The following is a 24,339-nucleotide window of genomic DNA, read 5'->3' on the forward strand; positions in this document are numbered from 1 at the left end:
GAACTCTGTCTCTTGCTCTCTTTTCGATTCAACCGATCGGAACGCGTAAGATCGCTTCCTTCAGCCGTTTAAAGGGAACAAGAGAAAATAAGGTGACGGAGAAGGGCGTCGGCGATAAAGGTGACGTAGGGCGTCGCGACGTCCATCAAGCTGCGCCGGTTGGTCCACCGAGCGGGCTAGTTCGCTCTTCTTTCCTCTCGTTTCCTCTCAACCCCATGTCTGGTCTTCTATCTCGTTCAACTTCTCCCTCTCTCTCTCTGGTTCCTTCTCCTCGCCTCTTCAGTTTGCTCTGTGTGCTTCGTCGGAGAGAATCTTCCACCTCCTCCGCGTTTCCCCGTTCTCCTTCCTCGTGTCTCTCGGCTGAAACGAGCGAAATGCTTCTCGCAGGATCAAGGAAGAGCGCAGACTCCAAACGGCACCGCGGCGACCCCCGTGAATGGCGACCCTCACAAACCAATCGTATTCCCGTTTCCATCCCTCTTCGCTGCCGGAGGAGACTCCGACGGGAGTTTCCCTCCGCGCAACCCTGTCGACGTCGTTACTGTTACCCGGCCTGATCCCCTCCCCGTCTTCGCCCCCGACCGCTATCCCCTTCTCCAGCCCGAGACTCTTCTCCACCCTTTCCAACTGGCTAGACGATCCGACGTTTCCAGCTTAATGCTGGCGATTTCACGTTTTAATCGCGATCCAGATTATGCGGATCAAAGGAGGACTCTTAACTCTCTTCCCCTCTCTCTTTCCTTGCGGACCGGAGTTCGTTGTCGCGAAGATCGTTTCGGATTTTATATCCGGCCTCCTGTTACCGGGATGTCTTCGACCACCCAAAGTAGCATCCAGTATGCGACGACTCCAAGGCGCGCTTTAAACCGAATGGCGAGTCAATTTATTATTAATATTAATGTTTAGAATCACTTCTCGATCGTTCGCACGTAGAAACGTCGCGGAGTGGATCGGTCCGCGTACGATCGGTCCGCGTCTACATGGAAGGCTCGATCCCTCGCGCTTAACGCGATCGTTTATCGGCCGTTACATAATGGAAACGTTGCCGCGTCGCCCGGCCATATTATTCGGATCTTGATCGACGCGGCGGACACGGTCACCGGCTACGATTTGCAATTATTGTCGGTGCCGTTATCGACGCGCACCTGTCGCGTCGCTTCGCCGATAGCAGACGCGCGACTTAACGCGCTGCGTCGGTCACGTGACGAATCCCATGTCGGTAGAGGACACACGCGTTCCATTGTGTCTAGCCGGTCAAGCTGGAGGAGGATTGCGGACCGGCACCAGCCATTTTGTGACCCATATATTTCTCGCCGGCTTGAAATCTGCCGCGGCATGTAGCGATTGGAACCGCTGAATCCGCGGGTTTCGCGGCAATATCTCGACACGATATAACTTTCTATCGATAGTTGTATTCCGCAGGAATTTATTAGCGGGAAAACGGCTGAACGTAAAGTGGTCGCTGAGAAACGCGGTACCGCCCTACCCCCCGGGTTGTATTTTTAACGGTATTTCTTGGGAAATCGTTCGCCGCGTCTTTCCTCCCGAGCAAACCGGGAAGCCGAAGCATACGCTAGACGGTCCGTGGTGTTGCCTCGCGTATGACGATATATATATGTGTGTGTGTCTGTATATATATGTAACTTGTCAGTGTGTATAGCTATTCGGGTAGAAAACGGGCGCAAGCGGTGTATCGGGGGCGATATCGGGACGCGGCTTCCGGGCAAAGAAACATAAAGAAACCGGAGGGGATGGAAGGGGGCGCGCCTCCGGGACAAAACAGCTGACGCCATGGCTGCCGGCAGCCTCGTTCCTCCGGTTCTCTTTTCCTCGTTCCACGCTTCGCGCTGTTTCTTTTCCTTCCGACGAGCTTTCCTCCTCTTCCGTCCGCCGCCGTGCCGCCCGAGGGATTTAACAACAATTTGGTAAATTGCATCCCAGGCCGGGGAAGAGGGAGAAAGAGAAAGAGAGTAACGGAGAAATCGGACTGAAAGAAAGCAGATGGTGGGGGGTGGAACGGTGGGCTGGCCGGGTGGTGCAGCCGGTATCGTCGTCGCAGCGATATCGTTCCGGATCCTTTCTGCCACGAAAGTAATTAATGCCGCGGAAGATACGCGGGGAGAGCTGATTTCTCTTTCTCTCCGTCCTTCTTTCCCTGGTCCCCCGTTCTCCCAAACGCGGGAGAGTACGGGGAACGTTGGGAATCTCGCGACGCTTTTTAGATCGGGCGAAATGGACGTGGAAGTATCCCCGTGAGTTCCGGCGCGCTGGGATCAAGACCAAAGATACCGCGGTAGCAGTGATAAAGCGTCCGAACTATTTGTACCAGCGGCCCCTGTCAGGAATAAATAGCGTTCGAGGTTTTCTGCCCCGGGAAAAAGGCGGGCCGTAGTTAAAAATCGTCGCGTTCCGGCGAAATAATCTGGCCAACGACTTACTGTCCCGGTGACGCTGATAGACGTTGCACGTAGCCTACTTCCGGTAGGTTTGTCGACTCCGTCGGAGCCGTAGCTAACAGTTCTTGGTTACCCGGTCCGACGTTCATCTGATATTTCGGAGCACGAAAAGTCTCTCGCCGAACGATCTATTTATAAATCTCGACCGATCGGACGCGATTACGTTGGGTGCTCGTATTCGCAACGTTGTCGTATCGACGGAAAGAAACGCTTGGGCGCAATGTAGAGAGCTACGGTACGCGAAGCTCAAACGCTATTACGCGCGAATAAATACACGAAAGCACCGGCGAGGCGAATTGATTGGCGGGTGGGCCTAAGGGTGAGCCGTAAGAATGCAGTGTCGGCAAAGCCTTTGTGTCTCGCGTTTTAACAAGCCACGGTGCATAAATTAATCCAGAAGCCCGATATCGTTTGATTCGCCGCCATGTCCGTCGAGGTGCACCCACCTCTCGCTCCGTCTCCCTTCCTCTCCCCTTGGCCAGCATTTACCCTCTCCACCGGCTGTGCCGCTTACCTTCCAATGCACGCTGCACTTCGTGTGTAATACCTTGCGGAGCGTGCATGCACCTTATGCACCCGCCTCGATATACAGTTTTTATGGCCGCCGTGCTACCTTGAATGGTAGCCTCTCCCTTTGACGACGCGGCCCGGCCGCCGTCCTTAAAACAGGTTCACCGCTTTTTTCATAATATCCGCTCTATAACATTAGGCCTCCGCTCGAGGATACCTATGTCAGCAGATCGCCAAACTCGAAACGTCGAAACACCGCGGGAACGCGTCGAAACGTTTCGTAAAATCTTGTCTGTCCGGTCTACAATCTCCCGGAGTGTTCGACAACATTATACCATTCACAATCCCCGGTAATCGATTTCTCGTCGAAACGATAAGCTGTCAGTGGCCCAATGAGAGCGTCTGCCGATAAAACGTTCGGGTCACCCTACCGGAAATTGAGTACCGTCTTGTCGGACCTTGTCGAAGATCGTTTCGGATCGACTTCTTGCCAGATGTTTACCGTTCCGCGTTCTCGTTCGCCGGCGTTACATATTCATCAAGCGCGTTTATCGCCGGGAAATTCGCTGATAGAGAAACGCGGGCAACGATCTCGAGATCCAAGGGAAACGTTGTCACGGCGCTTTTTGCTGCCCCTCGGCCTCTCCTTATTTCCGCGTCTCTCTTTTTCATCCCGCTGCTGGCCGGCTCATTCTTTTCTTTTCTCTCCTCTCTTCGCCCCGACCCTACCCCTTCGCTCGACCGTTCCCTTCCGCTCTCGCAGCGTCGTGGATCAATAAGCCGTGGCAAACCGACAGTCCCGTAAACGTGATTGTTGCTCGATTTCTTGCGACTTAATTGCCTCGCTCTCTTAACGACGCAATTATCCGAGAAAAAAGCGAGAGGGTCGACGGGCTTGTCCACCGCCCCTCTCGTTCGCCCTCATCGTCCTCTGTTTCTCTCCTTCACGATCATCCCGAACTTCTTCTCTCGGTCATTTTTGCGGTCCAAACGATCTCACCCTGAAATTCATACTCGGCGATCGGTGATAGCACGATCCTTGAAGAGGAATCATCGCGAGGCAACGCGATAGTTCGACAATACCCCGACACGTGGCGCACAGGCTGGAACAGTCCACAGTTAGTGCGGCCGCCATCAGTTGGCAGCACAGGCAAGGCGCGTTTCAAGTGCTGAGCAACGCAACAAGAATGGAAATGCAACAATTCTGTGTCACTTTCTGCTGATGCAACGCTTGTTCCTCCTCGGAATCGTCGATTAATTCGTCCCCCCCTCCTCGCCATCAGTGGATCCAACATATTCTGGGTATTCTGCTACGTAATCCCTATTGTTGTTACTTAATTGTGGCAAAAAGTGTTTCACCCATCAGAGCTGCAATCTGAGGCACTATTCATCATTGCTGCACGGTGCTGGCTCGGTTCTTGCCCGGATATAAAGCGCTCATACATGGTAAAACCATTTAAAATAATCTAAATTTAAGTATTCTAATACCACTGTAGAAACTTCGTTTGAAATAATTATAGGAGCATAGTTGCAATGAGTCTTCGTGAAGTTGAAGTCGTCTACTGCAAAGATTATATTTAAGTTGGTTATGCACTTCAATTATTTTACGACATTCATTTTCCATTATTTTAATTGAGGAAATTCGCTCAGATATGTGTTACCATCATACCATCGTTTATTAGGAAAGTGCATTTACTTGATAACCACGACAATGATGGTTATCATAACATAAAATAATATGAAACAAAGTTCGTTTGGCAACCTCGGTAGAAATAAATCTTTACTGGTAATAAGACCAATCGAATATTTTCTATAGAGACTATTAATGAAAAATACATATTCTATCTCATTAGTCTACGCGTTTGCGAATCGATTGGAACTCAACCTTCGGCTCGCAAAAATGAAATGAATTGAACGCAGTCGCGCGTTTTAAAGATTTTTAAGGGTAATTTATAACCGAATCCCCTAGGCGGTCTGGTCCCTTTCGTTCCAGCTCGCGCAGCTTCCGCTTCCACCCCTTCCGTCATCCCTGGGCGCGACCGATCGGTCGTCCCTTTGAAATATAAACACAGTGCATTTGCATGTTTTCCGGATTTAATTAGCTCCGATGCGATTATTAATTGCTCGTGGCCGCGGGAGTGGTCGCGCGTCGATACGCCCGCCGGCTCGCTCGTATTTACAATTTTCGTTCGTAAATAACAAACCGTGGCGACGCCGCGGGTCGGATTTTAACGAGGGAATTAATAATCCGGGAGGAACAGGGGGTGGGGGAGAAGGGAGGCACTGGCAGCCCGGTTGCCGGGAGGAGCGGGGAACGACGGGGTGAGTGAATTCAAGCGAACCGCACAGAGAAAACGGTCATGATTAGACCGGGAGTAAATCACGGCGGCGCACCTTGAATTTCAAATGTTATTTAACACAAAAAATGAAGAAGGCCTTTTTAATTGGTGTTAATTTTCGCGCGGAGAGGTCCGCGTAGTTTTAATGGATTTTTCGAGTCCGGGATGTGGTCGTCGAAAATCTCGAAAACTGGAAACGATCTCCGGATTGTTGTGTCGCGCGTCTTATTGTCGGCCGGGTTGATGTGTTTTGCTTGTTTGCCGAGCGTCGAGCAGTTTTATTTTCCGGCTGTAATTCAAGCCGGCGCGTAGGGTCAGCCTACAGGGACCGGCGAGATAGTTTATCATCATTTAGTCCTCCCGACCTGCCGTAACATTTAAAAACTCTGCTATCTCGGCCGCGTGTCGCGCTGGACGAGGATGCGCATACGCTCGCATCACCTCGCAGACGCATCGTCCCTTAAATTCATCAGGAATGACTCGCAACGCTTTTGCATCTATTCCATTTCTTCAACTTTGTGCGTTTCGCTGCAAACCGGAACAACTCTAGAGCCCGGTAGGAGACTCGAATTATTCGGCCGGGGAACATTTTTTCTCGTAGCCGTTATAGCAATCTTCCATCTCATGGAGCTCGAACGATCGGATCCCCGATCAGGATCGATCGGACCCCGAAAAAGTCAAGCTCTCCGGGATATAAGCGGTCGATCGCGTAAAAGCGTTGTAAAAGTCTATCGAGTCTGGCGGGCTTGTTCGTCACAAATTCTCCGGCTCCGTTTCCACGTAACATTAATTCCAGGCCGGCTAGAGGAAAACGCCTCGACGATCGGTACGTAAACGAGATATAGACGTGATCCAGCTCGGGATCGGTGGAAGGAGGGCGGCTCAAAAGGGGAGGAAATTGAGGGGTCTGGGAAAGGGGACGTCAAGCGCCGTCGATTCGCCCTGAATTTACGCTAAGTGCACCGGTGTTGCAGCGACGGGACCGGTAATTCGGAGAACGTGGTCCCGGGGACCGGGGGCGGGTCGTAGGTCGCCAGGCAGAATGCCAGAAAGAGAGAAGAGAATCGTGGCCGGGAACAGGGAACTCGATGGTGGTTTGCTCGAGCTTTGCGTCCTGCACCGTCCGATTTCAACGTCCTCCGTCTCCTCCTCCTCTTTCCCTCTCCGCGTTTCCACCTTCTGGTTGCACATGCACACGAATTCGGCATTGTAGCGCTAATTAAACCAGCGCGTGTCACGAGTCACGAGCTGACGTCACCCCGTGATTCCTGACCACTTCCGACCGCCCCCCTCGTCCACCGTCTACGCTCCCCTCTAGACCCCCCCTAGCTCCATTCTCCTCTCGCTCTCCGCTCCTCCTACGCCGACTGGCTTTTGGCTGCCATCGATCAAACGGCCTCCGTTCCAAGCTACGTTTATAACTCGGCGAACAATCGGACGCGGATACGATAGGCTACGAAAGCGGCGCGGATTCCACGAGAAATTCCCTCGGCCTGCTTTCTTCCGTCGACGCGACGATAACTCACCTTTTCGTTTGTTGTTACAATGGAGCCGGCCAACGCGTCCAACGCGATTCCTTGGGCCCGACAAACTCGGACGGTCTCGACTGCCCCTGGTCAGCCTAAAAATATTCAAATCGAGGATAGGGTCTCTGGTGCAGCGTCGACGAAACGAGCCATCTGTATGGATCCACTTTGTACAGATACACGTCCGACTTTCTCTTTTATTTAACGTCCATTGATACTTTATCTACAATTTGCCGCGAAGTACGTACGTTTCTTCATCCTCCATGTATGCTTTTTAAAAGTATTTAGAAAATGAAAAATTTCTGAACCGTATGAGACGTTTCCTCGTCAATTTTCCGCATCAAGTTCTCAAGCGTCGCGCTACGTCGTTCGATGTATATTCATCGAAGCGAATCTGCTCCGGAGTTCACGAAACGGGTCACCGTTCAGCGGTGTCCGGTTAGAACGCGTCCGAATGTATCGGGCAGCATCGGTGCTAAGTGCCAATGTAAATTCGAGCGTGGCCGTTGGGAAGAGTGTTAATTGTGGATTTGCGTTTTATGGAGGAAGTCGCGGAAGCCGGCGTGTAGCAGCGCGGGCAACATCGAAGCCCGGTGCTCTCACCTGTCGGCGTTGAGTTACGTTAACACCTTTGTTCGATCTTATCGCCGGTTGACCAGGTTCCTTCGGGCCCGTTTCCATTACGCGTTTAATGGTAATCGCGGGTTCGCGCGACACGCCGAGAGAGAAAGAGGGGGAGAGAGAGAGAGAGAGAGAACCGTGGCTCGTTCCAGCGTGTGTCAGCCGCGCCTACGTGCAGAGGAAAGAGGAGGGCCTTGTGTACCTACGCGCCTACGTAGCCGAACCGAAGCTCGGCCCGGCCCGCGTTCCGTTCCGAGCTTATCTTTATTCCTCTTAATAACGTTCGTTTGGTTCGGCGCGCGTGTCGCGCTATCGTCGGCCTATCGGCCACGTTTGCGTTTTCATTTCGCGGTAGTTAACTGCCTCGTTTACGCCGCACTGTGCCCGCCCCGCTGGCGTTGTCTTTTTCGACGTCGCGCCATCGTGTTGCGTTGCGTTGCGTTCGCTCCAGATCTAGCGCGATTATTTTTTTACGACTCGGAGAGAGAGAGAAAAGCCTTGGGTAACGCTACTACACGGTTCCCTGGTTTTTCTCCCGCGGTGTCGGCGATCGTTTCATGGTGTGAGCCCTCGCGCCTACCTAATTGAATTATCACGGGGCTGCGAGTCGCGCGATCAAAGAACCAAAGCGACACAGAGGAGGATTCATCCGTGTGTCCGTGTACCCTTCTCCGGGCACGGCGGCGGTGTCCCGTGAGCGAGGGTGTCTTCGTGATCCCCACCGGTCACGTGGAGAACGGAAGATGAAGACCGTGCCCGGCGAGATAGCGAAAATCGCGCGGCGTGCTGCTTAAAATTAATTACTATGCCGGCCGACGGTCAGTGAAGTCGTCCGGTTCATCCGACAGCCGGCTGTCCCGTAACACCGCAACCCACCGGCCATTACAAACTGCGTCCTGTTTATCAATTTGAATGCGAAAGACGAGCCGGGAGACGACGAGTCCGCGGCCCGCAACAAATTACGTTTATCGGCCGCCATTAATCACCCGGCGTCTCGAACATCTGCGAACGGGGCGCACTCCCCACCCCCTGTCGAGAAAGACACTGCTCCCAGCCGCGATAGGAAAATCGAAGCGGCGTGGCCGCCGGACATCGTGAAAAACATCGTCTTATTCTACCTGTTCTACCTATTTGACCAATATACTTACTATTAGAACTGTGCGAGAACTCGAAAGTCTCAGGTACCTGATAGTCGGGACGGGTTCTCAAAAATGATCAGAAATCACGAATATTCTCCGGGATAACACCAAACATTCTCGAGGACCCAGATACATCTGAGAATCTCGAAACTTCTCCATCCCAAAGACGAATAAAATTCTCGGCCTGATCTGACCCGACATTTTCGGGTTCGCGCACACATCTACTTACTATACAGGTACCAGATTTGGGCATTAATCGATTAAAATTTTAATCAAGATTGATTTATTAATGTGTACGATTAAAAAAGGTAATCATTGAAATATCGACGATTGATCCAATCGATTGATGAAGTTAATCGACAATCGTCGATTAAAAAAAGAAATTATCGAAGAATTGGAGACTGATTCAATCGATTGATGAAGTTCAATCGTTGATTAAAAAAAGAAAACATCGAAAAGAAAAAAATAAAAGCACATAAACAGAGTTTATATTATATATTACCAATATAGTATTATTATATATGTATATATTATAGTAATATATAGACCAAATGACAGTGCACCTATATTCAGTTTACATTTTTTTCAGTATTCATATAGTTTCGATTCCGTATTTCATTTCGAAATTTTAGCAGCTAATTATTAATTAATTATCCGATTCACGATTCCAATTGAAAGGAATGTAATCGTTAATAGCTACGAACGACTAAAGTAGAAATTTAACCGTTATTCCCAATCAATGATTAATATGTATTTAATCGTTAACCGCAATTAACGACTAAACTAGGAGATTAATTGTTGATTGCGATTAACGATTGAAGTAGAAATTTATTCGTTAATCGTTGATTTAATTATTGCCCAACTCTGACAGGTACCTACTGTATAGATACCTACTTGAAAGGTCATCGAACGATACTCATTTTTCTCCCAAGGGATTGAATGAAAATGACTGTTAGCAGAGGATCGTTGTAGGTAGAGGATCATTACTAAAAATCATTTCGAGCATCGAAAGCGCGGTACGTTCGCTCCATCCGTTGGCCGGAAGATTACCTTCGAAGAGGCGGTCGAAAGATAGGGCATACCCATCTCGAATAAATTTCGAGCCGGTGGGTGGTACCAGCTGAAAAGTTAAGGTTAGACGGAGGCTAGAGAAAGTAGCAACGACGTCGGGGAGGAGGAGGGCCGGAAAGAAACGAACGGAGAGAGATACAAGCGACGGCAGAAGGAGAGCAGGTGCAAACTTGGCCTGTCAGGAAGTCGCTTACAGCTCGAGGACAAAAGCTTCCCGAGGGACTCGTGCGCGTCTGGAAGCGGGACTAGGGACGGAGGTCGGTCTGGATAGAGAAGATGCCGGCAACGAAGGAGGTTGGAGGTGCCACGGGGGAGGGGTGGAACGAGCCTAACTGTGAAATAACACGGTGGCCTCCTCAACCCTCGTCCCGAGGATACGAGTCTCATACGTCACTTCCTTACGGAGAAAGAGGGCGGCGTCTGAGGGTGGAAGCGGGTTATATTGATTTATTTATACCGAGAACGCAACCCTAATACGATGGGGTTATTGGGAATGTATCTATATCCGGGATGTGACTCCGGTCCGCGTTGATGGCTCTGGGCTGAGTCCTTAGATCCTTATCTCGCACATTCTTCAAACGTTCAATTACTATGCGTGAAGTCCTGCAGGTTTCATTCAAAGATTGAACACTGGATCGAGCGATCGACTGTGGAAAGTATTGCGAACAAGAAAATTTTGTAACGTGATTCCCGAGGAAAAACGTTCCAAATTGAATGGTTGCAGAAGGAAGAGAGCAGAGAAGTTGTTTACGAGACCTTTCGTGGCATAGAAATTGAGAATATTCGAGGGACCGGTGGGAAAGGTTCGGATCCCCTCGAGGGTCCGTCTGGGTAAGCGCAGGGTCAAACGATGCAGAGCGAAAACTATGCCAAACAGAATAATTGGTAGTATTCCGAAACCGATGACGGCAGAAGGAAGGGACAGAAGAGGAGGCTAATGAAATCGCGCGGACTCGCAATTGAGGATACGCTTGGGACCAACGAAAGAAGTTCAACGAACTGGGACCAGGACGGTTGTTAACGCGAGTGAATCAGTCGCGGACCCGATACCGATCCGTCGCTCGAATTACATACCAATTTACAATCGTCGGGCATGGTAATCCGTAAAAATAAACCGGGGCCGGGGCATGGTCGCGTGCGTATTAGGCTCGGTTCTCGGGTTCGTCCACGGTTCGGATGACGCGGTCGCCGAATCGTCCGGCCCGATCCTTCTCGTCCTCCTCTCTGGTTTCATCTGCTACATGACTCGACCGCGTGGCATGACTGTCGCTAACACGCGAGCCCCGAAGTTAACCCGCAATTTAGCCCAGAGAGCGATCGTTCAAAAGAGACGTCTCACTTGATGCCACTTAACGAATCCCCCGCTACCCTTTCTCTCACTCTCTCTCTCTCTCTCTCCCTCTCCCTCACTCCTCTATCTGTCCCTCTTTGTCTCCGGAGGAGCGGCGACGGCCGACTCGCGCTCGTTTCCAGATGCGACGATTGCTCTCCTCAGAACACGGAATCGGCCGTGATTAAAGTTTCAGGGGCGGAATAATTCATGGCGCGGTTCGAGCGCTTCAATGAATTCGGATCGTCGCTCTCCTATCCGCTCCGCGGAGTTTCCTCGAATTCAATTACACACCGGTGGCTCGCGCGGCGCGTTCCTCGACGGACAAGCGTTGCGCGCGATGTTCAATTAACGTCCGCGTCCGTAACTCACCGCGGCGATCGCGAATTATGAAAAAAGAGGAGACGAGAGAGGGAGAGAGAGAGAGACAGCGTGCACGCTTTCTTCGCGGAAACTAGCGGCCGGACCCTCGGAATCCATGGCATCCGAGCGTGGACATGAAAGGCATTCCGGGACGTCTTTTGGAATTCCCACGATAAATCACGGTTATGGGGTTGACGGGGTGACGCGTATGATTACACCCTGTCTCTTAGCGGCTATAAATTTCTTGCCGGCCGGCTCCACCTCCGCTCCGCGATCCTACAGGTATCCGGAGTCCCGTTTCATCGTGGAACAGTTGTGACTCACGTCTAATGGCTCGGCCACGAAACCGAGCGACTCCGAATGATCCTGGAGCATCGTTCATCTGCGGAGCGTACCGTCGAAACGATCATCCTTACCTCCCAGGATCACCAGTATACCCGGAGTCACGATTCACGATCACCCTCCACGATTCTGAAATATTGTCATCAAGCACGGTATTATTAAAGATTCGTCTCTCGACGTACGGTTCATTGGTCAGTCGGATCTCCAGTCCCGCTCTACCTAACTATCGTTCTGGGACCGTCATGAGGCCCCGGCCCTGTCATTTCACCGAACCACAAATTAACGCGACTAACCATAACCGTGGCGTCGATCCGGACGCACCTTTCGCGTCGGGCCCTGGAATTCAAACGTGGCCCGCGTTTTTAAATCCATTAGCTCCGGTCTGGCATTAAATCACCGGTCCAACAATGTTTTTTCCTGCCGAATATCCTGCTCCATCGACACCGTGGTCGCAGCGCAAAAACCTGGCTTCCAATTAATTAAGGCACTGCCGGGTCCGTCCCGCTAAACGGTCCGGTGTATCACCCGGGAACAGCTGATACGGCGACACGCCGAGCGGCGCCGGCCACGAGCCGAGGAAGCAATCTCCCGCTTTTCAAGAATATAATTTTCGCTCGGAGGATGGTCGCTATATTTCCAAGATAAGGCTGTAGAGCTCCAGCGGATCCTCCGCCGCTAGACCGGGCGAGACCCTACTCTCCCGTGTGAAATTACTTCGCTCCGCGGCTTACTCTTATCCCCCGGTGCCACCCTTTCTTACCGTGTATCCTCATTCAGCCGGGATCTCCCTGGAAATAAAGTAGATACCTTTCCTATTTTCGCATCCGGAAAATTGCAATACCTCGGCTACACGGGACTGCCTGTCGGTCTTATAAATCAGTCCCTCCACTGCAGCGTTAATCGCGTCGCAGCTCGTTCGCTTTTTCCGTCGCCCCCCGCCCTTCTTCGATGTCCTTAACCCTTTGCTCTCGCAGCTATTTTCACTCCAGAATTCAAACATTTCGAGAATATTTTTATTAGATACACCTCCTTTTTACTTCTCTATCTCCAGGCACGAACCAAAAGTTTTAACATCCGTCGTTTTTTCAAAACATGAAAAGATCATTTTTTCTTTAAAAAATCATATGTGAAAATATTCCTAAATATGTATTCGTGCAAAAACGTCAAAATTCACTGTCCATGTTTTCTTGAATTTTAGAAATGTGTGGTAAAAATAAATAAAGATAATCATTATAAAATTTGCATAAAAATCCACAGTCTACTTAGCACCTATCTAGCACATAATTTTCTGCCTGGAACAAATTGGCCAGAATCTGGCTCGACAAAAATTCGCTCAGTGATCCCGGGTTAACGCGTCACGTTCGCGGTGAGGCATTTTCATATTGGTCGCGGCGTTGTATCGGCGTATTCGCGAATTAGCCGTGGACGTTGTCGATGCCTGTATCAATCACGTTTAATTGAGAAATATAATCCCGGCACCGCCCAGCACGCTTCGAATCCGTATATGTATATCCGCCGATAAGTTTTTCTACGGTAGGCGGGTGCAACGCGGTTGAGCGAGTACCGGCTCTTAACGCAACAAGCTCCTCGCACGTTTATCTAATTATTATAATTGCACGATTATTCTTGGTCGAACGAGCGGAGTTCGCGGCGCGGTGCTGCGCGCAGGGGTGAGATCGCATGCTGGCCGTCGTCCGGCCCGGCGAAAAAGAACGAAAGAACTAACGGGATATATATGGAGCAGCACGCGATAGGATCTCCCGGTCGAAGTCGTGATGCAAACGATCACGAATTCTTTGCTCCCTTTGTATCGGCCGTTTTCTGCATTCTTTCGGACGCGTATACGTGCCCCCTCGGCGCCGCCCGCCGCGCCGTTCACGTAATGTAATAGCTGTTTCGCGGCGGAATTTTTCCGCAGGACCGTACATTTTTCTAATCGACCAACGGACAGGGTTATTGGCCGGCTCGCGCACTCTCCTTTACATCGCAAATTTATGTTTTCTCAACAAAGACTCCGAACGATTCGATTCGATCGTGCAAACTCCCGTTTACAGCAGGGTGAGCGCACCCGGTCGATGGAAATTAAAAACTCCAGGAAGCGTATCGTTGGAGTTCATTCAACTTTAATTCATCATCCGAAACGTCTGCTATGGCAGATTATCTTCACCTATTTGGCATCTCTGCAAAGTTTTATCACACGAAACCAAACATAAAGCTTCGGAAACATTTAACACTTTCCGAGCTCTAAACGCTACTGACATATATTGCTTTATAATAATAACAAGAAAAAGTTTATTCAAATATTCTACTTTATTATAAAACCTTCCCATCCAAGATATACCTATGAAGGATCAATGTTTTTGAGAGGGTATTATTTAGGAACTATGCGCTAGCATCTAAATCATAGATGTGTGTGATCTCGACATGAGTGGCACACTTCCCAGCGCAAGTGATTAATACTCCTTGGTTTTCATATGTACTTCGAATACAATCATACTTTGCTATTGGGAATCGATACTAATTGAAAAGGATCATGTCTACCTAATTATTATTATGCTATTTATTATGTCTGGCTTTACTCCGGACGTAAGCCAAGCCAGAGGTAGTGACTCGTTCACGATTCGAATTCGTGTTGACCCGCTCGCTGCGTACGATGTAAATACGTAGGCTTGCGCTATGTATGTTGGATAAGAAAAACCAAGTGATTAACGGTGAACCGAATTTGTTTCTTTTGCTTCAGGTAAATGGTGTCCGCGTAGGGAATGGAGTTCACCGCCGGACGCGCAACGAGCGGCGAGCGAGGCGCGTCGTGGCGTTCTTTACTCTTCCGTCTTCCTCGGTAGTCCCGGTAAGTCTTTACAAAACTTCTCTCTCTCTCTCTCTCTCTTTGCCTGCTTCAGCTTCGAAACTTTCATCGCCCTTCCAAATTGAATATCTTCGGGAAATATGGCCGCGAGCTCTTTCGCCGCGCATTCCACGGGCCCGAGGGCTCGGCAACAGCGCGCGGGGCCGAAACTCTCGTGGAAATTTCTCCCGTCCGTACGTTATCCTTAATTAAACGGGACGCTCCGCCTGTTTAACCGTGTCCCAACCCGGAGTTCTTGCATTAATCGCGACTGAAGATTCTCCCGCGCGTCTCTCGCGCCCCTTCGATAGCCGTGGATTAACCGTTAAATGCCTTCGCGAGCCTCGTATCATACTTCACTTGAATTGTAGAACAACGACTTTCTTTCATTCCCATCATCGTGTTAAGATGTTGCGGATACGTCGTGTGTCTTTCACGAGGAAACTCCGGATCTTTATGCTTATGTACATGGTGTATAAAAAGTAATGGTCATCCGTTCTAGGGGTGAGTCCACACCTCTGGACGGTGGACATTTGTAAGAGAAACTCGTCGCAAAATTGTTTATAACAAAGAATATTGTTTGAAAGTTGGAAGTTGTTTTTTACATCAACACCTTCCACTCATCCAGAAGAGAAAAAGTTTGAAAGAGGCCACATGTCGCAAATAAATAGTTACAGAGATATAAGCTGTCACAATTTTGGATAATGTGCTGTGTTGTGCTTCAAACATATTCGCGCAAATGGCAGTTTCCTGTTGATCCGACGGAGGAACACAAGGTTCTGAAAAATTTCTAAGTACCTATACTTCGCATTAGCATTTTATAACCCAGGATTGATATTCTTATGTATAAAAATATAAGGTATACTTTCATATCTTGCTACTCCAAATTTATGATCCGAATGGGCAGGGAGACGATCACTTGGTACGGGCCTAGCGACGAATGTCCCATTTTTCATTTAGCTCAAGGCACGCACACGATCATGTTCTGTCTCATCGACACGGTCGTGTGAAAGTGTGAACTTTAGTAGTAGGCTTTTGCCTGTGTGTCTACAAGAACTTTAACAGCTTATATCTCAATAACTATTTGTTTGCGACATATTGCTTCTTTCAAACTTTTTCTTCTCTCAACGAGTAGAAGGTATTCATGCAAAAACAAACTATAACAACAATTTCCTTTATTATAAACAATATTGCGGCAAGTTTCTTTTACAAATGTCCACCGACCCAGAGGTGTACATATATTCACCCCTGCGACGGATGACCATTACTTTTTATAGACCCTGTACAAGTTTATGAAACACAAAGTAGCATTTATATTACAGAAGAATGATAACATTTTTAATGCAGTCTTTCAATCAGAAAAGATTCTCTTTATAAAAAGAAAAAAATCTTTTAGAAAAATTTGTAGCCTACTTATGTCGTTGGAATATCCCTTTAATATATGATGAGACAATAACTTCTCCAGCATTTCGGGACACGGTCGACTCGATCGTCAGCGAGGATGCTGGGATAAGACCGGGGGAGTACAGAATAAGGGAAAAAGGAGGAATAGGAAACTGCACGCACTCTTGGCACCGCTCTGTGGGACGTGTGTGCATAGGCACGAGAGAGGCACGATGTACTCGGCCCCCGGTGGGAGGAGCGCGATCGTTCGCGGCATAAACAAGTTTTAATCGTGCCTCGGGCATTCGTCGCGTTGAATAAATATTGATATCGGGTGACGCGACGGCCAATCAGAATCGGGGCTTATAAAACAAGCCGCTTACACCTCCGCCTGTCTATCGCGGCGCACACACGCGCCCCACCTATCCCCGCTTGTTATTCCGCGATTATTCGCGCTCGGCTCGCCGTCGAAAGAGAGAAAAAGAAAGGAACGAGGAAAGGAGAGAGCCCGTCACCTGGAAAACTCGGGGAAAACTCGTCTTGAAACGAGCCGACCGAGGTGATTCGTGATTTTTCCGTTCTCGGTCGTGTCCGCTCGTCATGGTCAGCGGACAGCAAGGTCGGCCGCCGATAAGCATCGCGCACGGTGTCCGTCGTTGGGCTGCGCCACAGTGGAAACGATCCGATCCGCGGGCCCTGTCTATCCTCGATTTCTCCCTTAATTAAATTACGCGGCCGCCAAGGAGCTTGCCGATAAGAGGACGTAAATCACTTTCAGTCGATAACTAATCGAACGATTCCGAGACGCGTCTTGCCTGCCTTGCTTGCTTGCCTGCCTGCCTGCCTGCCGGTGTCCCTCTCCCGTCCTCGAAGACGGGGGTACCGCGCATGCGCCTCTTTCCTCGTCCCTCTTTGCCTCCCTCTGTTCGTTCCTCTTTGCACTCTCTGCGCCCTCTTCCTCATCGCTCGAAGGAACGGAGGGAATATGAGCGAATGCCAGAGGTAGAGAGAACCTCTCGCTCTCCGGTGTCGGAGCGAGGAGAAAACCGAGCGCCGGTGGAGGGACGGGAGAAGGACCGAGAGAACCGATAGGGAGAGAGAGAGAGAGCTCTGCGAGGAGGGAATCGGCGGAACGCTCCGGAGGAAAAGGGACGCGCGTGCTGCTGGGAGAACGAGAGAGACCGGCCGAGAGCGAACTGTGGCTCGAGAAGAGAGAGAGGAGAACCGTCTCCATGGCAACGAGACGAGGCGGGAATGCGACGGTAACCATGGCAGCCGCGGGTTACACTCTCTCGGACCGACCTGCCTGTCTGTCCCTCTTTCTGCTCCCTCGTCCTCTTCGTTCGCCTCTCTCGCCTCTGGACCTCTTCCTTCCGCCCACGGACCGAGCCACGAGCACGGATCCGCAAAGAGAAGGTGGAGCGGTCTCGGAGCTGCGCTCTGGAGAAACATTCCACTTCCTTTTCGCTCTTCAATCTCTTTCTCTCGCTCTCTCTCTCTCTTTCTCTCTCTCTCTCTCTCTATCTCGCTCTATCTTTCGCTCTTTCTCCGCCCCGCGGCTTCTCTTTTAATAATAGTAATGCGTTTTTGCCGAACTGCTTCAAACAAAACACCAGCGAACGTACAGGGTGTCTCGAGATTATCCTGCCGAACGGTGTCACGTTCTACGAAAACGATCGAACTCCAGAGAAAATGTTACACTGGCTGCAGCCGAAAATATGCCGTGAAAATAAACGGAAAGCGGAGAATAGAATTTTTTCATTCGAGGCTTATTTTCGGAGAGCCACGACTTGAGAATTCGTCGGACACGCGTGCTATCGAGTGGAGGCGACTGACGCGTCTGTGCATGACTTACCCTTTCCACTTCTCGCGTCACTTGCTTTCCCCGGAAACTATGCCACGGAGGGACAATTTTACTAATCTTTTTCGTGTCAGTAATTATTGGTTACTAAACTGTGCATTTATATAAAAAATATCTGCATCTATTGCGAAACACAGAAACTACATTTATTCCTGTTCTTATGAAAATAATGCAACTGCAGTTTGCATTTCTGTTTTCTATTTGATTGGTCTACTGATTTTTGCTATACGCGCATGCAACCAGCAGTGTATTCATTAAGAAGAATATTTTACTTAGTTTTTAGTGAAAGTAATAAATGAGCGTATCGAGGATTCTGTGCAAATTGAATGTGTATTAGAAACGAACTACTTTCTTCGTGAATTGCGAAATAACGAGCATCGAGTATTTCGCAACTCCGTTCTTGCCTCTTCTTTTTATCTGGTGCAGCTCTTTTCGCAATAATAATACGGTTTAGCTTATTGCACCTCCGCAAATGGAGCTGGACTGTAAGTGGAAACTTCCTTTTCTCTTTGACTTTAATTTTCTGAAAAAGCTGAAACGATAAGCGCGCAACGCTTTTCTCGAAAAGACACACCTCTCGGTGCAATTATTTTCGAAGAATCTCTCGCGTCTCTGTTCGTTCGCGTTTCGAAACTTCCCCGGTCCGATGTTTATCCAACTGAGGATCGATCTCGCTCCGCGTATTTCCTTTTCCGGTCCCCGGGGCAGCTCCTACAGTTTCCATTTGTTAAAGTGTCACGCCGGTTCCGCGGCGGTGCGTTAATGTTGTTTTTAAAAAGGTACCGGGACCGTATTAATTAATCGGGAATACGGAAACGGGGGATAAATTTTATCTCGGCCGCGCAGCCCGACTGTTAATAATGAATCGTTAATGCTAATTTTTGATTTATGCGTTCATAATCTTTCCCCTCGTCGCGTCTCACCGCGGCCACCCACGCCCGGGAACCGCGGACGTTTTTGAATGTGGACCGATATCGGTGACTGAATTAAACGATCGGCCGGATGCGCCGGATAAATTTCGTTGCAGGACGTGCCGGTTATTAATAATCACTATTTCCTAGCAGTTCGTTAATAGAGCCGATGGTCAACCATTCCGTTCCGGGATTTACGCACTCGTACTATCGAGACGCGACAGTTTAGCCTGCTCGTAAGGTTCAGATGATTATTCCCCGGCGCTGCACCCGAGCTGCTAAAAACTTCATGCACAATAATTTTCAATTGTTTTACGAGTCTGCGAAATTTCATCAAAGCCGGAGTCTAGCAATAAGACATTCTGTTCTCTTTCTTCTTTCTTCAGCTGGTGTGCAAATACAGTTAATATTCACCTTTATTCCTCGCTCGTTTTCTTACAGTGTGTCCCAGGTTTTAATATATATATATATATATATATATATATATATATATATATATATATATATATATGTATATATATATATATATATATATATATATGTACATCATTTATTTCTTCGAGAAAAATATTCTTTACCTCTTGCACCACAACATCGAGTCTATATTGCTGTTATGTCTTCTTCTGACAAAATTGTGAACGACGAAGGAGTCTAATCACTGTAACCGTAAAATAAATTATAGGAGCTAACCGGCTGGAAAAATAGTGTCTACGAGATACCATTCTTTGGTAAAGTTTTTCAACTCGTCCTTTCTTGGAGTACCTCGAGTCTGAAAGGAGCTCGCTGGAACAGAGGAGAACCTAATGGAAGAGTTCTTGGTACGATGGCAGCAGCTCCGCTTTGAATTTTCACGGTCCGAGAGAAGCGTCGAAAAACCCGTGACGGCGACGCGAGCGTTTAGCGAACACGTAGTGTAAAAGCTATCGACATTCTTCGACGCGGAAACCCGCCACGCGGGAAGACTAGATCCTAGATGGAACAGCGGGGCTGATTATGTATGAGCGCCGAGGAATCCCGGGATTCCAAGCGACGTTCAACTCCCGATACGTCGGCTGTCGCGTCGCGGGGAATCGAGTTTCCGCGCAGCCGACGACGACATTAACGCGTCTACATTTTCCTCGGCCATATATTCTCGTTGGGTCATCCATTACGAGCACTCCGTTTCGGGCACACCTCCGCGCTGTTATTTTCAGTTTCGCGGAGCCGATCCCCGGAGGCTGAAAGGAAATCTTTGCCGTTCGGAACAATCCGATAGATCGTGTGGATCCTACGCTCTATTTCTCTCTCTCTTCCTCTCTTCTCTCTCTTCTTTCTCATTCGTTCGAGAGATGAGTCTCGTTGAAAAATCATTGAAACTCGGAGACTTGTTTTGCGACCTTGTTCCAATTCCTCTTACCCGGCGCCCACACAGGTCGGAAATTTTTCCCCGGATCAGATTCTTGACGTCAATCTCGATCGTTTCGTTTATCCGGACGACGACGGACGTGCCTCGATCTCTGGCAACAAAATAGACACGCCGCGGAAGAGGGAGAAATGGAAATTTTCCAGTGCTGTTCTTTTATTTTGTCATTCTCCTCCGTGTTGTTCTGGGCTATCCTCGAAATTAGGTCAAGCGTCGTCGTGCGAGGCTTAACTGTCGCTTAAATTTTTCCTCGGCTCCGAAATAAATTCGATGACTGCGCGCGACCACGTCCCTCGACCCCTTTCGCGGTGGAATTTCAGTGTCAACGGACCAGGGTGCGAGAAAATAAATTACCGCGCGGTCACGGGACAAATTCGTTGAAATTTCGTCGAAAAGCTACTTGACCGCTCACTCGCGGCAGATCTCGTTATGGTTCCGGTCGGGCGAGGAGTAGGAGGTGGAGGCCCGGAGGGTTGGCCGGTTGGCCGAGAGGAATAAGGGACACGAGGGAGGCACGCGAAGGGGGGTGAGAGCCGGCGAAATTCTCTCAGTTTGGTTTTTCGTGGGTCGCATATCACCCCCAACCCTTCGCCGACCGGTGGAACCACTGCTCTAGGCTAACCCTCTCCTCCTTCGCCACCCCTTCACCTCACAGCCCCCACACGCTCAGCAATGGCACACGGCATGGCTCCCTTTTCCGGCGAGTGTAGCGTAATGTAAGGGTTGCGCCCGCGTCGGCGGTGTTTTGGGGTGAGAGAGTTTAAAACCCCTCGGGGCTTGAGGTCCAGGGCCGGTTAGATTTATCGGATGTTTTGGTTGGCGGCCATTGTTAACCGCCCTCTCTCTACCCTCTTTCCCTCTTTCAGTGTTCTCCACGGCCAGTGGCGTAGTCGTTTCCGTCCAATAGGAGAGCGCTTTTTACTCTTTTTTTTGAACACCCTCTCCGTCTCTCTCTCTTTTTCTCTCTTTATGTTCCTCTCTTTCGAGCCGGCCCCGGATATCGGGATCGGAATTCTACGAAGCAATAACGCTAAGAACGCGCCTCGCTGTTTCGCGCTGTCCTTCCGTCAGAAATTTATTATCATCGGGGATTCTGGCTTTGTTCGCTGATCTTCGGGGCTGCTTTCAAACAGGATATACCGGAACAACGCCCGGCGGGATGAAGTTTTTCTATCCGAGCGGAATCGAATCGAACGATCCCGAAGATTTTTCGACGCCGCGTTATTGCGGCGACTCATTGTTTCGCGTGCAAACTCTCTCGCCCTCACTCTTTTCCTCTCTCTCTCTCTCTCTCTCTCTCTCTCTCTCTCTCTCTCTCTCTCTCTCTCTCTCTCTCTCTCTCTCTCTCTCTCCCTCGTCTCGTCTCGTCTCGGTTCCAGGAGAATCTCCTCGCAGCCCGACTCTCTCGCCCGCAACCCCTACGCTATTGTGCACGGTGGTTTGAACGATGTTCAAGCCCACGGGCCACGACCCTTCGGTTCAACCCTCCCGACCACAGTTCTCTCCACCCGTTCTAACCGGTACATCGCGATTCGTTGAGGAAACCCCGTGAAACCCTGTCTCGTTCCGCGATCGATCCTGGTAATTGGCTGGCCTTAAAAGGGGACTTCCACCGTTTTAATTGCGCCCAAACGCATAGCAAAAATTCGAAATTATTCTTCGCTTTGGAAAACCAACTCCTTCTGATCGCGGTAGCGAAATCCTTATTTCAGAGGCAACGAGCTGATCATTATCTCGAGCTGATGGCTCACAATGCACATTTTCTTCGAAATATCTTTACAATTTTATTCCTCTCATAAGTGTATCTTTCTTATCGCCTGTTCAACAAGAATTGGGGATTGACCACACCGAATCAATTAATAGAGAGAACGCTAGACGTGAGACTAGTTAGCCAGAGGCAAACTTATTGCATAGGCACTTACAGAGTAAGTGTAATTTAAAACAGGAAAAACGATCTCCGCGGGGTTAATCGAGGCGCGTTTCTTAATCGAATAGATCCTTCGACGTTCCGGAAGGAAATTCTTTAAACATTGGCCCTGGTAATCGAAAGCCGGGTCCACGGGAAGAAGAAGAAACGAAGGAAGCAAAAGTCTCTCCGGTGCGGCCGCACAGGGCCACCTCGTGTTCTTCGATTAGCAGGAGACCGACCCGACCATGACCTCTCTCCTCTCCTCTCCTCGACCGCGGCGCACCATGCCATAGGTGGAGAAGATTCTCTCCCTCTTTCGTTCCCTCTCATTCCCTTTTCGTTTCTCTCGTGCTCCATCTCGCGGCACTGATTGGACGATCCATCACCGTGGCTCGTCTCTCTCTCTCCTTCTCTCTCAGTCTCCCCCTCCCCCTATCTCTCTCTCTCCTGCCTTCGTCCACTCTTCCCTGATTCTCTTTTTCGCTTCCTCCTGTCTCGCGTTCCTCTCGTTTCCTCTGGAACCGCTTTCGCGGAGGAACTGGACGAACCGTTCGCTCGTATACATTCGTTTCACGTTTCCGATTATTTCGATGAGCTAAATCACAGTCGGAATTATGTTATTTTTGAGATGGAAACTCGAAATGCTGCATTGTATAATGCGTGCGTTCGCAACGTGCGTTGCACTGCGCCTGGAAAGTTGCCATTGCAGTCCTCCGTGCGAAAACCTGGCAAGTCCATTTTCTAGCGAGATCGTATCCAGTTTTATATACTTTTATACATTGCTGATTATTTCGCGCAAGAATTAAGCAATTCTCAAATCAAGACTCAGCTGGTTTTTCGGCAACAGAGTCTTCAATTTCTTATTAAGTCTTATTAAGTCGGTGGAAGATATTGAAGTTTTTCTAAAAATGTTCACAGTTAATTTTCGATGTATTAAATTCAAACTTAACAATCTTTCACAAAAATATTCCCAAAAGATATGATGAGATTACATTTCCGACGGTGACTTGTTGGTAGGGATGGGATCAAGTTCAATATGTACTCACGAATCCGAGTCAATTTCAATAACCAAGTTTCATTCCATGGGTTTCGATTACTACTTAAAAGCAATAATGTTTTAATGATTATATTTTAAAAGTATCATTTTATACAAACTGATATCGAACCTCCGAATGAGTACTTACACGTTTCGAAAAGAGATACTTATAAGTACTTCGATGTTGAAAGGAATCGAATCTTGGAAATCAGAACTACATAGAGGTTTTAAGCACTTTCTTTATTAAATTCGTAACTATTTAAGGACAATATTACCGATAGATTATGAAATTATAATTATACATGTCGAATTCAATTATGCATTATAGGGCAACATAATTGATTTTAAAGGTAAAAAAAAATAATAGAAAAGTTTTGGATCTGTTCGACCAAGATTCGAATATACTTGCAAGTATTATTTCCGTTTACCAAAGTACTTGTAAAAGGTTCGAAACTGTCTGGCATAGGTTCGAGTATACTTAGGAGTACTATATCTGTTTTTCGAAGTACTTATAGAGAGTTCGAATTCAATCAATCAAAGTTCGAACCTGTACGCGAGGTACTTGATCCCATCCCTACTTGTTAGTTCATTGTCAGAATTGTCATTGCTGTTGACTAAATTTGTAAAAAATACTTAGTTATGCAGACCTAAGAAAATTATCATAAAGTGCAACAATCTTAAGACTCCCCGTAGCGAATCTGTTCATGCGGGAAGGGTAGAAATTTCGTTTTACCTTCGAGGAAATAGAAATACTTCTCTCGGAAGACTTCGGTCGTTCTACTGAAAAGATCGTCGGGGTCTTGGAAAGGCAATTCGACACATAGTCAAGCGTCGCGTTTGCGACGCGTGCACTCACGCAGCTCACGGTATTCTCTCTCGCGCTGGTCGCAACGCGTGCACGCAGTCACTCAGCAACAGCGAAGCAACAGCAACAGCAACAGGAACTCCGGCGAGTCGCATACCGACGACCATCGCCCAGAGGGGCGGCCATTTTCGCGAGAGGGTGGGAGAGTAATTGGTTCCCATGGAGGCAGAAAACGCCTTGCTCGAAAAACTCTCGACGAAAGTGCACGACCTCGGCCGTGATGCAGTGTCGAAGGGAGCTGGAGACGCGGGGCATGGACGAGAGCAGCAGGAATGAACGAAGAAAATTTGCATCGATCATGAACAAAGTGCAGAGAGAAAGTGCGCGAGCCTGTATCGCTAACAAACCATAATCTCTTAACTCCTACGATCTTTGTCCGAACGAAAATTGAACGAGTTTAGCTGCGTCGTTCTTTCATCTCCTAATAGTA

At 48.9% G+C, this 24,339-nt stretch overlaps 1 protein-coding gene across 9 annotated transcripts in view; it reads left to right on the forward strand.

The window, feature by feature from the left end:
- Hth (Meis homeobox homothorax) overlaps positions 1 to 24,339 on the forward strand; it is a 518,842-nt gene that overhangs the window by 265,810 nt on the left and 228,693 nt on the right. For all 9 annotated transcript variants that reach the window (XM_076427479.1, XM_076427474.1, XM_076427471.1 and 6 more), the window contains one exon: positions 14,438 to 14,545. In XM_076427479.1, the coding sequence (XP_076283594.1) occupies positions 14,438 to 14,545 (108 nt within the window). The remainder of the gene's footprint in view (positions 1 to 14,437; positions 14,546 to 24,339) is intronic.

The sequence above is a fragment of the Lasioglossum baleicum genome, chromosome 7 (genome assembly GCF_051020765.1).
Source record: "Lasioglossum baleicum chromosome 7, iyLasBale1, whole genome shotgun sequence".
Lineage (NCBI taxonomy): Eukaryota > Metazoa > Arthropoda > Insecta > Hymenoptera > Halictidae > Lasioglossum > Lasioglossum baleicum.